Source organism: Myodes glareolus, chromosome 14, assembly GCF_982192425.1.
Source record: "Myodes glareolus chromosome 14, mMyoGla1.1, whole genome shotgun sequence".
NCBI classification, from domain to species: Eukaryota; Metazoa; Chordata; class Mammalia; order Rodentia; family Cricetidae; genus Myodes; species Myodes glareolus.
In genome coordinates, this window is record NC_142039.1 from 53,350,316 (window position 1) to 53,366,988 (window position 16,673).

The following is a 16,673-nucleotide window of genomic DNA, read 5'->3' on the forward strand; positions in this document are numbered from 1 at the left end:
TAGCATATGAAAAAGTGAGAGAATTCAGGAACATCTGGGCACCATCAACCCGAACCTAACAGATGAAAGACTGTAAAGCTAAGTCACTGTTTGTGTCCATATCCCTTTATCATCCGAAGCCCTGCCACTTACCATTGCAGATCCCACACGGCTGACTTTGATGGGGTTCCCTCTGCCAGAAAGGTCCATCTGAGCCTTGTCCATCACGTATAAGCAAGCATCCAGGATGCCGTCTTCAAACTGTTTGGGAGAAATAATGAGAAACTGTTTAATCTCCACTCTGCAAAACAAGATAAACTGTGTGCAAATGCAAAATGCAGCCACAATTTACTGCTTAGAAATATGGAGTGACCGCCTATAACCTTTAGCATGAACTATTCAAGTGAAGGAAAGGATGTGTCCTGCTTTTACTTTTCCATAATATAGAGGAGAACAGAAAAGGGAGCCAGAAATAAGAGCCAGCGTACTCAAGAACCGCACACCGACTCTAGGCTCTTTAGGACACTGTACAAGTTTATTATGATCCTTCCAACAGATGGATGTATTGCCCAGAGCACAATGATTTCCCAAAGTCACTTGGGACTCCAAAACAAACTTGGTTTTCTATTTTCTCTTATTTTATTATTATTATTTCCTTTTTAGATACCTACTTGTTTTCTAACGAGAGAGTGCAAGGGAGGATATGGTTTGGGTGGGTGGGGAGGAGGGAAGATCTGGGAAGAATTGGGGGAGGAGAACCATAATCAAAATATATCACGTTAAAAAAAATCTGTTTTTAATTTAAAAAAAAATTGGCTGGGCGGTGGTGGCACATGCCTTTAATCCCAGCACTAGGGAGGCAGAGGTAGGCTGATCTTTGTGAGTTCGAGGCAGCCTTGTCTACAAAGTGAGTTCTAAGACAGCCAAAGCTAAACAGTGAAACCCTGTCTCAAAAAACCAACCAACTAACTAACCAACCAAATAAATAAAAGGAAGTCGGGCAGTGTGGTGTCCACCTTTAATCAATCCCAGCAGAGGCAGAGGCAGGAAGAGCTCTGAGTTCGAGGTCAGCCTCATTTATAGAGTGAGTTCCAGGACAGCTACAGCTACACAGAGAAACCCCATATTTCTCAAAAAATTAAACAAACAAAATAAAAACATAAAAGAAAAGAAATGGCATTCAGATGTATCACAGGAAGGTAGTCAGATTTTGGCTTGCATGTAAGACAGGAGGAGCCCTCATGAAGTGAAAGTCCTCCGAGATCCCCTTTCTTTGGGACAAGGCAGTTTCTAGAGCCTAAAAGTGATTGAAAATTTTAAGGAGTTACTGTTATCTACTTGGGCCCCTAAATAGTAACTTGAGGTTGCAACTGATGGAAACACCTCTAGATGCTTTCTGGAAAAACCTAGTAGACATCCTCTGACAAAACTGGAATAGTCTTTCTTTCTTAATAATTATTGTTAATAGAGTCACGCTTTAAAATATACACAAGGCTTTTTGATTACTTTTACTACATTTTTGCTTATTAAGTGGTGTGTGTGTGTGTATGTGTGTGTGTGTGTGTGTGTGTGTGTGAGAGAGAGAGAGAGAGAGAGAGAGAGAGAGAGAGAGAGAATGTGCCAAGATGTTTACGTGAGGATTAGAGAAATTTGAGGTGTGTCAGTTCTTTTCTTCTACCACGTGGGGTCCTATACTGAGCTCAGATTGTTAAATTCGGTGTCTCCAGTTCTTTTGCTGGCTTTTGGGACTCTCCTCCTCATTCTGGGTTGCCATGCCCACCATTAATACATGGGGCAGTGTTTAGTCTAGCTGCAGTTTGATATGCCATATTGTTGATACACATGGGAGGCCTGCCCTTTTCTGAACTGAAATGCAGGAAGAGAGGAGAGGGGATGGGAGGAGAAGGGGGACAAGAAATGGTAGTCAGTATGTAAAAAATAAATTAATTAAAAATAATAAATAATAAATTTGGTGGTGAATGCTTTTAGTCATTAAGCCATATCACTGACTCCTAAGACATTTTAAGATGTATTTTAATTGTTATTATTATACTGTATACCATTTATATTCATGATGCATTTAAATTATTGTCAGTTATCATATTAAAATCCTTTACATTTAGCACACCCCTGCTATACTCTTTGCATCAAAAATGCCTTCATAAGCAAAGAAAATTTTTGGCTTATTTCAGATTGAAGTAATGAGATTCTATGGTTTCTAAGATGGCAAAGTTTATTTCAGTGACCGCCATGTTAGTGGTAGGTGCCCCAGTGTCAGGGACATCTGTAATAAGAGGAAGAGAGGTGGCTCCAGCTGATAAATTATGCAGTTTCTCTCTAGGTCTCCACTCCCATGCACTCTGTCTTGGAGTCTCAGATCCTGAAAAGCAGGAAATTGCACTTTTCTAATATTGACTCATGGCACCTGGCAGTAATAAATGTGACAAAAAATATTAAGGTAAAAATGCCCTTGACAATGACAAATTTTAAGTGGCTCACCTGGCCGTAGCTCCAGCTTCTGCTCTTGATGTCACTGAAGTCCCCATAAAATATCACTCCAATGTCATTCAGGACGTACTCTTCTCGCTCTCTCTCATCGTCCAGATACACAGCGTCTTCTGCATCAGGATGGAAGAACGGTGACCTTTAACCCGCCAGTCTGTTTCCAAACCCTCACAAGTTCATGCCATTGCTAGCCTGAGAGCCTGTCTACCCAGAGAAAAGATGTCTTTTGTTTCTCAAAGCATAGCTCATTTCCCAATATTTTAAGCCAGAGTGAACATAGTCAGTACCGAAGATCAGTCTGCAAATGAGGACATTTGTCAGCAAAATGCTGACAAACTCTGGCCCTGGATGTCTTGAAGCACAATTAAATTGACGTGTCTCATTAGACATTCTATGATGCGTGTGCTTCATGGATTCACAATCAGTTTCTGTGGTGCTCAGGCAAACTTGCAACACAGATCAAAAAGTCATTTCCAACCTACTGAAGTTAAATGTAGCTCAACTGGAAATGATGCTTCAAATAAGTCTGGGACGTGTTGGGCTATGGAAGGATCATTTGCTATTCCTTAATGTAACCCATTGGTTGGAAGGAGGAGGCAGGCTGTTGGTTATCTCATGATGAAAAGTCTGCAGATGCCTTGGTAGGTGTGTGAGCCCAATAAACCTGCCCAGTTCACATCAACCATTGCAAAGTCTTTCTGGTGGCTCTAATCTCAAGAATGCCTTGCTCCCACCTATCTAGCCATTTTTCTGGTACATATTCCTAGGTCAGAAAGGCATCTTCTACACACGCAGGAACATATAGGAGTAGATGACGCTCAGGTAAATTTGCATGAACTGAAATAGGGTATTTTTTTTTTATGTCTTTCTGGTCCTCTCTCATCTGTATTAGTCTTTAGAGTAATGTTCTCTTTATTCTTTGGTTCATTAAAGAAATCGATCTTATGTAGGGATGCTCAACTTTGACTGAACATTACAACCTCCTGGAGAAGTTACCAATGAAATTCTCAAAGGATAAGTAGGTAAATAAATAAATAAGTTACTTATTTGAGGTTAAAATTTAAATTTTAAATGTGCTCCAAAGACCCATGCATTACGAACTTGATTTGTGGCCCGTAGCAGTATTAGGAGATCACGGAGTTTTTATGAATCAGGGTCTCATGGAAGAAAATGAGGTCATAAACAGAGTACATTTGAATGGGGTTTTGGCCTCTAGTCCCTTCCTCTCCAGCCACTGTGGACAGGTTCCTCCCTATGCACTTTGGCCACAACGTTCTGTCTCACAATAGTTCAAAGGCAATGGTCCCAGTGACCAGGGCCTAAAACAACTTAACCATAAACCAATAAGAAAACTTCTTTCTTTAAATGGATTTCTCTTGGGTATTTTGTCAGTGCAACAGCAAACTAAGATACCCAGGCTGCATTCTGCATCAATTAAGTCTGAACCTCTAGGATGTGATGAGATGCAAACTTCAGGGTCTTGTTTTGTATCTTAGCTCCCCCCACGAATAGTCAAAATCATATTCCCTTACTCCTCAAAGGATGAATGAATGATAGGCAGCCTCATATGCTTGATAGACTGAGGAAAATATCAATCTGTCACTGTGTCTTGGAGAGTCAGAATATGCATGGTAGCTAATGGAATCCTCAGGGGAATCACAGGCACCTTAGGTTCTCACAGGCTTTGCTGGATCTGGTCAGCTTAGACCCCATCCTGCTCTCTCCTGTGGTTTTCATTGAAATGATTGGAAATTCTTTCATGTAGTTGCCAGCAATTTCCTCGTAGTTTTTCTTTCTAGTCTTTGCCTCTTGCTTCCCATTTGCATGGGCTTATGCAACTACATCTCTCTCTCTCTCTCTCTCTCTCTCTCTCTCTCTCTCTCTCTCCCTCCCTCCCTCCCTCCCTCCCTCCCTCCCTCCCTCTCTCCCTCCCTCTCTCTCTCTCTCTCTCTCACACACACACATACACACACACATACACACACACACACACAAACACAGACAGATAAATAAACATACATACACACATGTGCACAGAGAGAGAAAGAGAGAAGAAAGGAGAGAGAGAGAGATTGTGTGAATGTTGGGGTCCAAATCCTCAGGATGGTGTGCGTAGAATCTATGCAAATAGACCACCATTTAAAATAAAGACTTGACTTTGCTACCCTGAAGAGGGGTCTTGGAAGTGATCACTTGTGGGTTCTGAGCTATGAAAGTATACTTCAATGTCTAATAAACTGCACAAACTTAAGTCTTATGGTTATCCAATCAAGACACTAAACATATGCACGTTCACAGCATCCTTGCCCTTGTCTGTGCTTGCTCTCTCACCACACTGCCCCACTGTCCCTTGTGAGCCTCCTACCCTAAGCAAGTGCACTAGTATACTCAATTCCAGATGATACATCTTTATCTAAATCAAAACAATGTTTTCAAAAGCACCAAAGAAACGCCTAATATAGTTTATTTACTTTGTATTTTAGGCATTGTAAACTTCAAATCACATGACAAACTAGGGAAATGCTTTCAACAATTATTGTTATTTATTTACAAATGTTGACGGAATTTCCCCGGATGTAAAGAATTCTGATAAATTGAAAAAGACTTCCCAACATACATACAAGAAAATTAGAAAATGAAACCCAGTCTTTAAAGGAGGAATTGCAAATGAAAGGTAAATAAACAAAAAATCGTTTATTAAATAGCATTCTAAAATTGCACAATAATTAAAGTGAAACATAATAAATATATGCACTAGTGGCTTTGAACTTAAAGTAAAGTACCCAATATCAACTAATATGGGTCATATTGCCAATCTACTGATAAGAGTGTAGGTACATATTTTAAAAAGCAATTTGGTGACTCTTTGATTAGTACAGAATCTGTCCTTCATTCTAGAGCATGTATCTATCTAAGAAGTGAAAATAATTCTGAGGTGCATCAAAAAATGAATATAATTGCTTGCTATAATAATTACTGTGAAAGAAATAGAAAAATCCTGAAATGTTTTTCAACTTTCCCACACACTATGAAAAGCAATTAGCCATTGAAATATACTTGAAAGAAACTTTAATAATAGAAACTGCATCTGTATCAAAGCAAAATTTAAAGGTGGAAAAAGTCAGATATGAACTATGTTCAGTCAGATATGAAAATCTATATTCATATACTTTCATTATTACTATATAGTATTTGAAAAGGCTGAGAAATATGTATGCATACATGTATGCTAAATGAAGCCCATTGGGGAACCCAGAAAGAACACTGTGAACAAAATCTAGAATAATGGAGAAATTCTTGAATAAAAAGTTCAAGAACAAGAAAGATATAACAAAAGGTGTGGTGGTCCTAACGCAAATGACCCCCGTGGGATCAGATATTGGAATGTTTGTTCCCCAGTAGGTGGAACTGTTTGGGAAGAATTAGGAGGTGTGCCTTGTTGGAGGGGTGTATCACTGGTGGGTAGGTTTTGAGGTTTAAAAAGCCCAGACAAGGCACCATGGCTTCCTCTGCCCACTGCCTTGGATGAGGATATAACACTCTCAGCTACTGCTCCAGCACCATGCCTGTCTGCTTCCCACTATAATGACCATAGACTAACCCTCTAAAGCTGTTAACAAGCCCCCAGTTAAATGCTTCCTATTATGAGGGCTATTTTGGTCATGATGTCTTCTCACAGTAATAGAGCATTAGGTAGGACAAAAGGCAAGGTAAATTCTTTTGGAAAAGAACAAGTTATTATAGTGTTGGATCAAGAAACCTGAGAGAAGGCTGAAGCCCTCGTTTCTGACACAAAATGAGTAAATCAACAAAGAGTCCAGGGCCAGGACTAAGGAGTAGCCAATGCTGGAGAAACAAAACCACTAAAGAGTAGAAGATAGGAGATATTTCAGTATTTGTGGACTAATATTTGTTTTAAGTGAGTTGGTCATATTCATCGAGTGCTAGGAACCAGCTTACTGACTTAAACACAGAGAAGTCAGAAAAAACTTTTATCTCAAAGTGATGAACCAAGAGATGCTAATACAGAAAGATGGAAGAGTTAAATATCACTATTTGTAATTCCTAATGAAATCATAGGAGTAAGCTGATACCAATGGCTCAAATAAGAACTTTGTAATGGATGCTTGAGTGCAATGAAATCCAATTCTATTGATTAATCTAAACATCCATATCTACTGATTGAATACATGCTTGGCATGAGTTAGGAAGTGATTTTACTCCACCGAGGAAACATACAGAATTATTGAGAGTAAATTCGATTTAGTCTTTAGATATAAGTAACTACTTAGCAGAAAATGCCATGGGCTTACGGGCACATATTTCAGGACATCAAGGCTCAGCAATAGCAAATTAATAATATGGCAACTCTACATGACAATACAGTTTCATCAATAAGTTTGTGATAAGACAAATAAATAAATGAAGAGGATTGTTGAAGACATGCCAAAAAGTCTAAGTGATAAACATTGATTTGAACAACAAAAAGCCTGTAAAACAAATTTTAGATTGGTAAAATTTGGTTAAGAGATAGGCAACCAAGAACTCTTGTTGATTTTGATATTACAATTATATAGTCATTAATAGTCAACACCAGTTATCACCAGGGATATATTTTGAGAGATATTAACTAGCCATCTTTATTATTTTCTGAGCATTCTCATGGAAATTAAAGCAGTTATGATGCCATTAGGCTATGGCCTTATGAGACTACTATTTATTCAAGATGGTCATTGACAGACCTATGATCATGTGTTACAGGACGAGAGTGTGCACAGATACACATGTATTATGTATATGTCATGATTATTGCCAAGTCTGGGAGCTATATAAGCAAATTTCATTGTATTATTTTTTCTGCTTTCGAGTTATTTTAAAACTTTTATAATAAAAGTAAGCTTTCCCAATGGGCATGAAAGAGAACTTGAATAAGTGAAAACATCCAAAAGCTTCTAATTGGATGGAAAATTCAATATAAAGATATAGATTAGTCAATATAGTCAAGATGAACTCAACCAACGGCTCATTCAAGTTTTAGAATTCTGAATGTTGACTCAAATGTTTGATTGAAACAAAGAAATTGGAAAAATTAGCTAAAGAGTGTCCTAGCTAGCTATGAAGAGACACCATGACCATTGCAACTCTTATAAAGGAAAACATTTAATACGGGATCTTACAGTTTCAGAGGTTTAATCCATTATCATCATGGTGGGATGTGGTAGAGAAGGAGCTGAGAGTTCTATACCTTGCAGGTAACAGAAGTGAACTGAGACACTGGGTGTGGCTTGAGCATATATGAGATTTCAAAGCTCACCCCTACAGTGACACACTTCCACTAACATGACCATTCCTACTTTAACAACACCAGAACCATGTAACCAAAGCTGCCAAGTTTGTGGTGATATTTTGTTTCTGATCTAACAAATAAAACTTGCCTGATGATCAGAGTGCAGAGTTAGCCAGAGATGCCAGGCAGTGATGGCACATACCTTTAATCCCAGCACTTGAGAGGCAGAGGCAGACAGATCTCTGTTCAAAGCCACCCTGAACTATGCCAGATTGATCCAGTCTAAAACAGAAACAGATCTAGGTGATGATGGTTCACATATTTAATCCCAGTACTTGGGAGTCACACACCTTTAATTCCAGCACTAGGAAGCTGGAGACAGGAAGGCATATGGCTGGGCAGAGAGAGGAGCTTATGGCATTCAGTGAGAATTCTTAGAGACAGGATCTTGCCCATGTAAAAACTCTAGTGGCAGGCTGCTCTGCTTCTCTGGCCTTTCAACTTTCACCCTCTAATGTCTGACTTTGGGTTTTTATTTAATAAAACTAATTAGGATTGTGTTACACAAGTTCTGCTGCTTACTGGGTCTGGAACATGGCCCCTTCATTCAATTACATCTTCACTAGCTTTCTGTTTTCAATGGTTACTTTCACCGCCTAAACTTGGCTGTTCTGGAACTTTCTCTATAGACCAGGCTGGACTCAAACTCAGGGATCTGCCAGCTTCTGCCTTTGGAGTGCTGGGATTAAAAGAATGTACAACTGCATCTAGCTCTAAGCTTTTTTTAAATTCCTTTTCACAAATTGGAAATTCAGCTGGTAGGATCTTGCCCTGAGGTCACAACTCCCTTATTCCACTTTTTAATCTGTATGAGGACATAATTATCAATAATGATGGTAAAATATCTAGAATATATCTACAAAGTTGTTTTTCCCCTATATTCTCTAGGATCAGAACATTAGTGAAAATGGAAATTTGATTTTTGTCATATATGTTAATGTATATGCATATTTTAAAAGACTATATTGCATTAATTAATTGTCAATTAAAAATGAGCTATTAAAATTTATTAAAAGAGTGAAGATATGCCAAAATATTAATAGCTGCTCCCTCTGACTTGTAGATGTTTGAGTACATTCTATGTACTTGCTCTTTTTTCTTCTTTTTTTTTGTACATGGTGTGTGTGTGTATACACATGTGTGTTCACATACATGGGAGCACATAAATATGTGAAGGTGTGTGTGGAGGCCAGAGGTTAATGTCCAGAGTCTTCAGTTGCTCTTCACCTTATGCATCTCTTGCTTGAACCCCGAGCTTACAGATTCAGCTGGTCTGGCTGGCCATCTTGTGCTAAGATTACAGGTAGGCTGATGCCCATCCAGCATTTACTCAGGCGCTAGGGATCTGAACCCCAGTGCTCACTCTCGTATGGCAAGTGCTTTACCCCCTGAGCCATCTCCCCAGGTCTATTTTGTGTTTCTGTAAAACTTTCATTATCAGAAAAAGTAACTTTGAAAGTGTATTTGCATTTAAGCAAAGCTATCTATGGCGTTTAGAAGTCCAACTACTTTTATTTATCTTGGAGACAGGATCTTGCTATGTGGCATCCTCCTGCCACAGTCTCTCAAGCACATTATAACTCTGTACCACTGCCCAACTTCTGTTCAACTTTGATGCATTAGTTTGTCTTTATGAGCAATAGAACTGCAATTATCAATGTCTTCATTACCTGTCATATCAACAGAATTTACGTTCTTGTGCCATTCCCAGAAGAGGCTGGTTTAAGTCTAGATTTCTTATTTCACAATGGTATTGGAGAAACATTTATCCTACTTCTTGAAGATGGAACTTCACTTGCTACAATTTTATTTACTAAAAAATATATATACTTGGTATTATAGTATGTGCCACAAACTTTCAACATTTTGTATAACCCTGGCATTCAGGAAACTGACACAGGAGTATTGTTAGTTTGAGGCCAGTCTTGGGCTCCATATGAGGCCACCCCTTTCAGAAAACACAAAGAAACTACCAACAACCCTGCCCCAACTGATTCATTAAAGCTCATGAAGTCCGTCTGAGAAACATACTATATTAGATCCAATTTTTTGTTCAAGGAAGCTGAGGCAGGGGTCAGGCAAGCAAGTTTCCCAAGGCTGTACTACAAGTGAGCTTTGAAACCAGGATTTGATTGTTAACTGTCTACCACACCACGCAAGCAGCAGGCCACTGTCCCCAGTGCTCGGCACTACGGGAAGGACAGTAGGAAGTGGGTAAATGCCTGTTCCAAAACACAATGGGTTTTGCTTGGAATGTGAGAGAAGTCTAAGAAAATAAAGAATTTCCCTTTGTGCTGTGGGCTGCTAGTGGTGAGATGTCAAGAATCTGACAGAGTTCTGTGGCCCACACCAGGTTACCCTGACTTAAATCCTACCTCAAACCAGGCAGACATAATCACAAATCCCCTACAAGGTAAGGAAGCCAAATGGGAAGCCCTAATTTTAATTTAAAATTTTTGATTTTAGGAGAAGATACAAGGTGGAGACTGCACTTGGTGTTCCCTGATTTATTCAGCTCTGTCACTTTAAAATACAGCTGTTCAAAGTGAATTGGAAAAAAAGATCACTATGGAAACTCCTCAAACTCCCTGTTTTAGGAAGGTAAATAAAAACAGGAAAATGTAATCATGTTTATATTTAGGTATTTGGCCCCCGGTGGTGGTTTTTGTTTTAGTAGTTAGTGCTTGCTGTTTTAGTATTAGGGATTGGTTCCAGGGGGGTCATGAGTTTTATCCATTTCAAGGGAAAACAGATGCCTACTTAGTCAAGCGGGCTTTGGGCATAAGAAAAACAAACTAACAACTAATTCATTGCTGTAGAAGTTTGACAATCAGGTAATCCAGATTGTTGTTAACTGTTAGTAGTTAGTTGTTAGTAGTTAGCCCGTGTGTATGTTTAAGTTCTAAGTAACCTTTGGCCAAGGCCCATCATTGAGATTAAACTTGGAGGCAAACAGATTACACGTGGTGCCCCTGGCAGAAGTAACGCAGTCTCTCCTTTCATCTTCTCTGGCAAATCTGTCACAGAATATTTCAGAATGCCTTGAAAATACCCAGTCTTCCCGGGTGACTAACTATGTGCATGTGGCAAGCGGTAAAGTGTGGCGACCTCATTTATTTTACTGTTCCTTTGGTGGGTGGGAATTCTGAGGGAGTTACAAAGAAAACTGTGGACTGCAAAAAAATTTAAGGCTCACATATAAGCCTCATTTCAGGCCCCCTCTTGGACGTTACCGCTGGCCTCCCACCCAGCCTGAGAAAGAATCTACAACAACCATGTAAGGATAAATGCCAAGCCCATTGATTTTTCGTATCTATATAGCCCCCTTGAGAGAAGGAGGCTATTTATCAGTGCACAGACTGAAAAACGCCTTCTGGTATTTATACAGTTAAAGTTAAAGCAGGTCTCATGTCCAAGGCCACTAGGCACGTAAGCTTTATCAAGGCAGTAGCTGAAGGAACAAAGAAACTGGCTGTAGAAAGGCTGTCACACAGGGCCTTTCTACTAGGGCTCCATCTTGCTTCTAATCTTTTAGGAATAAAAATGTTTCTAGACCTTCAAAAAGGCAAAGGATATAAGTTACTCTTTTGGAGAAGGCACAGACTCACAGGAAGGGTCAGGACTCCTTTGACTGACCCCCTTTCACGGCTTAGCCTCCCTTTAGTGTAAAGTTGAGCATGTGGAAGCAAAACATATATGACCCTGTCAGAGGGGGCGATTTCATCTGAACAGCAAGTGTGTCTCCAGATTCCTGTCACAATGTGCTTCTCTATCCCCAGTCAAATCAGAAGAGGGATCAAGTTGTTGCTGGTGTGCCCTGCAGGCATGGTAGGGATAACTTCCTGTCTCCAATGGTTGAAACACACTGGACCACAAAGAAAGCCAATTCCTGAAATCTGGACTTTTATTCTGGAAAGTTCCAAACTGATGTGGGTTTCCCCTCTGTATGCTGTGAATACCATTGGTTAATAAAGAAACTGGTTTAGCCTGATAGGGTAGATGGGGTGGGGGTGGGGAGGAAACTAAACTGAATGCTGGAAGAAAAGAGGTGGAGTCAGAAGAAGCCATGGAGCTGCCGCCAGAGACAGACACACGGGAGCCCTAACGTAGGTCACTACACTCATGGTAAAATATAAAATAATGAAAGTGGGTTAAATTAAGAAGTAAAAGCTAGCAAATAAGAAGTTAGAGCTAATAGGCCAAGCAGTAATTTAATTAGTACAGTTTCTGTGTGGTTGTTTCGATTCTGAGCTGCTGGGTGGTTGGGAACCAAACAAGCAGCCCTTCTACAACACCAAATCACTTCCATCCTGATCGTCTACTGTAGCCATTCAGGAGTCCTTCGCTATGTGGCCTTTAACTTCAGTATGGAAGGGGTCCAATGACACGCTAGAGGGTCACTATCACTCTCTGCAAACATGGTGCATGATGTTACAGTGTGAACCCGCTTGTAAGTGTATTCAATGTGCTCTACTTTGTTTGGGTGGTTGAGGACATTTTAGTTTATGTGCCTTCAGAAAGTAAACTATTATTCATGAAGCAATTCTACAAAGAAAATGTCAGGGATTCTTTGCTTAGCTGTATTCTCTGAGGGATGCCGTGCCTGCACCAGCATGCTTTAATTTCTTTTCTTTCTTTTTTCTCCTAGAGGAGAATTTCCATCTGATGTTACAGCTATCAACCTTGTTTTCCTTTGTTTTGTTTATTTTGAGGACACGACTTTCCAACATTGACAAATGGTCTCAGAATTGTATCTGCTGGCCATCTAATGTTTTTCTTGATACATATTCTAGTTTACTTTTTATTATGATAAACACTGTAACCGAAACAATTGGTGGGGGAAATGGTTTATTTTACCTTGCAGTTTTCCACATGAAGGGAAACTCAAGGTAGAAACCTGAAGGCTGTAACTGAAGCAGATCATGGAGGAACACTGCTTGCTGGCTTTTTCCCCATGAACTACTTGCGTAGTGGTGGTACTGCCCACAGTGGGCTAGGTTCTCTCATATCAATCCTTTTGCAAGAAAATGCCCTACAGACATGCCTAGTCCAATCTGATGACTTTGTATCAAACTGACAAAAATTTAACCAGCACAATACACAAAGCTAGTTCATTACAAATAGCCTAAAGAACTTGATGGTTGGTATAAATGGGTTCAGACACTCACACTCAAGGTTTTGTCCAGCTGCCCAGTTTGTTTCCTAATTTTCTATAGGACCTTAACAAATCTATGCGACATTACAAGGCCTGCATTGTTTTTTGAAATATGAGCATAACGATTTGATCCTGGCCTCTTGGTGTGGTGTTCATTAATTCAACAGGCATATACTCCCTGAGCTCCAACTCTGAGCGTCTGATGAATGAGGGTGATCCTGTCCCTCCTCTCCTTTCCCCTTTCCATCTTCTCCTCTAATTCCCTTCTCTTCCCCTCCCCACTTTGTCTCCCCTTCTTTTGAGAGAAAAAAAAAGCTCATCATGTAGCCCAGGCTAGCCCTGAACTGGCCATTCTGTTTCATCTTCCCTCAAGCTGGGATTACCTGTGTAATCCCAATTGTCACATTTTTCAAAACACACAAGCTAGAAAGCAACAAGCTATGAACAAACTCTGAAGAGTGTGAAGATTTTCGATAGACATAAACACAAGGTACACACATGAATACAACTCTAGCTTAAACTCTTTCATCTTTGGTCCTACCAGATTCATCTTGTAGAAACATTGCCGTAAGCTACCTGGTTTCCCTTCTGGTTGCAGGGCCCTATGGGATGATGCTCACTTGATATGAAAAGGATGGATGATTTAGACGGTGGGATGGGTGCTTTAGCTGTCATCCTCTTCTCATCAAGAGTAATTTCCATGCAGGGGCTCACAGGGGTTCACAGAAACTGAAGCGACAGTCACAGAGCCTGCATGGGCCTGAGCTATGCCCTCTGCATACATGCCGTGGTTGTTTAGCTTGGGGATTTTGTAGGACTCCTAACAGTGAGGGTGGAGATGTCTTCTGACTCTTTTGCCTACTTCTTTTGCCTTTTTCTCCTACTGGTTGGCATAATCCAACCTTAATATGAGGGTTTATGCCTAGTTTTATTGCAACTTGATATGCCATGTTTGGTTGATATCCCTGGGATGCCTGCTCTTTTCTGAAGAAAAATGGAGGAACAGTGGATCTGTGGGAGAAGGGATGTGGGGTTATTGGGGAAAGAGGGAAAGTTGAAGTTAGGGGTGTATTGTATGAAAGAAAAATAAACAAAAAGAAAAAAGAGTAATTTCCATAAGCACATCAGTCTGAAACCTCAAAGAGGGTTGGAACTATGTGCGAGGTCCTGTTGCATGTTCATGTAGAGTCAGAGTAAATTGTACATCTACATGCTATATTCTATCTCTGCTCTGTGGGCTTTTGGGTCATGATTAAGTAAATACAAACATTACAATATTTTGAGAGCTGATCTGGTAATTGACATGCTATTATATGATGATGTTCTAAGGGATGATGTTCTAAGCTTGTGCTGAGTAAGGCACAAGCCACTGTTCGCCCTGTCTTCAACTCCAACTTGGTCAGAGGGTCCTGTTTTTGTCGGAGGTCCTTATGCCTCTGTGTTTCTTTTATTGGTTAATGAATAAAGAAACTGGCTTGGCCTATACCATGGGAGGAGGAAAGCGGAGTCAGAGAGAAGACATGTAGCCTCATTGAAGCCAGATGGAACTTTACCCGGTAAGCCACAGCCACATGGCGATACACAGATTAATAGATATGGGTTAAATTAATATGTAAGAGTTAGCCAATAAGAAGCTAGAGCTAAAGGACCAAACAGTGATTTAATTAATACAGTTTCTGTGTGATTATTTTGTTTCTGGGTCGCCTGGAAGAACAAGCGGCCTGGTACTACACTGTTTTATGCTCTTGTTTGGCCCTGATTTATTTTAGCACTATTTTTTTTACAGTTGTAATTAGATTTTATTGTACCTCACTTGTAAAACCTGTTAGTACCTTTACAAGGGCAAAATTTTGTCATTCTTATTGCCTGTCCCTAGTGCTGAATTAAGCTCTGTGCCCTTAATATCTGCAAATAAGTAAGTAATGTTGTTGGACCATGCATAGGTTATTGTGTTGTCATGGCCACGGGCAAGACATACCATCTACATCTGTGGACTGATGAATAAATGGCTCTGGCCTGAATTCCGAATGCAGGCTCAAGGGCCTCCATGAACAGGGGCTATTTGTCATTGTTCCTCTGAGAATCTCAGTCCATTCTGTACTGAAAGGTCTTAATGACCATGTGTAATTACTAAGCAAATAGTTGAAAGGTGGATTTAATAATAAAATACAGCCTGCCCATAGCTAATAGTCTCTATCAAATACCCAATAAATGGCAAGCATTATTTTTTACATCAAATTAATTCATTGCACTTGCTTTAAAGGAAATGCAAAATTTTTATGAAACAAGGCAGAAATCCTAGAAACTAACTTAATATTGGATACTGGTAGAGAAATCTACACATATATTATTGAGACATGCTCTTAAACCATTGCTTTCCATAGGATTTTTTTTCTCTTTACAATATGGTAAGGTCTGAGATTACACTTGTGTCTGATCTGTGGTGGTGATATGGTTTGGTGAACCTATGTCTGTTTACTTGGAGCTTTTAAATAAATGCTATAAACATTTATGAAGCATTAGCTATGTACCCAGGCACTGTGTGGGATGCTGGGAATGTGAGGGTAAGTTAAGCAAGTTGTCAAGAGGGGAGGTCCTTCTGAAATGTATAGTCATAACCTAAATACAGATATGACCCAAATCAAAACTAACTACTGGCCCAGAGTGGCAGACAAAATCATTAGAAATCTAAATCTTTCAGAACCCACTCACTAACAGTAATGTCACACTACTAAAATGCAATATTTGACATTTAAATAGCAAAATACATTCAATAATTCATAGTTCCTCAGTGGTCAGACAGCAAATTCACAATAAATACCCAACTCACTTCGACTTCCTTTGTGGGAACATTTCTGAGTCCAACACCGCAGAGAAGAGCTCCCTGTTAGAATGGACTCAAAGCTCTGTTAGCAAAATTAGCTTAAACACTATGCAGGAATTCTCCTTGCATCCAGCCCTGCCCCTATCAGGCTGCTGTTGCTATCGATCCCCATTAATGATTTGGTGATTAAGGAGGATAAATTGCCTATGAATGTGAGGCAGTCAGAAGTGCCCCTGGGAGCACAACTGAATATTTTCTCTCAAATGTTGTGTGCTGGCTCAGTTTTTCAACCCAATGCACACTACCACGTTAGTCCTCACTACCACACCTGGCATGCCCTATTGCCAGCACCTTGACCCACCTGACTCTGTTCCCAGAGCTTTATGGTCTTTGTTATTTTTTTTCCAACTTGTTCCAAGGTCCATCCCTTTTATGACCCACTTTCTAGAACTCAGTGAATCCCCAGTTAATGCATCAGCCTGTACAAGCACATAATTGCCACAATCACCAGTCTCTGGGTTCCCTGTAGTGTGTGCGGGAGAATCTTCATACAGAACCAATTGGTAGGTTTTGCCTTGGGTATCAGGCTGGAAAGTCACGTAACAAATGAAATGATGGGACCTCTCACTCCTGTTTCAGACACCTCCCTATGAGAGTTCTCAGTGTACACTGAGAGAAGGTACTTAAGAAACTGTCTTAAATGTTGGCACTGGATGGTATCTGCAGGGAATGCTATCCAAAGGCATACAGTTCCCCAAAAGCATGGGTGTATCAATCAAATAGAAAAGCTTCTGAGTCCCTCTCCATGAGAGAAGAAAGAGTTTGCTTCTGGGAGAACATCAAAGAGAAGAGTTTGGAGGGAT

The 16,673-nt window shown here is 40.0% G+C and overlaps 1 protein-coding gene across 2 annotated transcripts in view; it reads right to left on the reverse strand.

Moving 5' to 3' along the window:
* F13a1 (coagulation factor XIII A chain) overlaps positions 1 to 16,673 on the reverse strand; it is a 169,514-nt gene that overhangs the window by 98,142 nt on the left and 54,699 nt on the right. For both annotated transcript variants that reach the window (XM_048426831.3, XM_085699392.2), the window contains exons 5-6: positions 2,479 to 2,597; positions 133 to 240 (exon numbers count right to left, since the gene is read on the reverse strand). In XM_048426831.3, the coding sequence (XP_048282788.1) occupies positions 133 to 240; positions 2,479 to 2,597 (227 nt within the window). The remainder of the gene's footprint in view (positions 1 to 132; positions 241 to 2,478; positions 2,598 to 16,673) is intronic.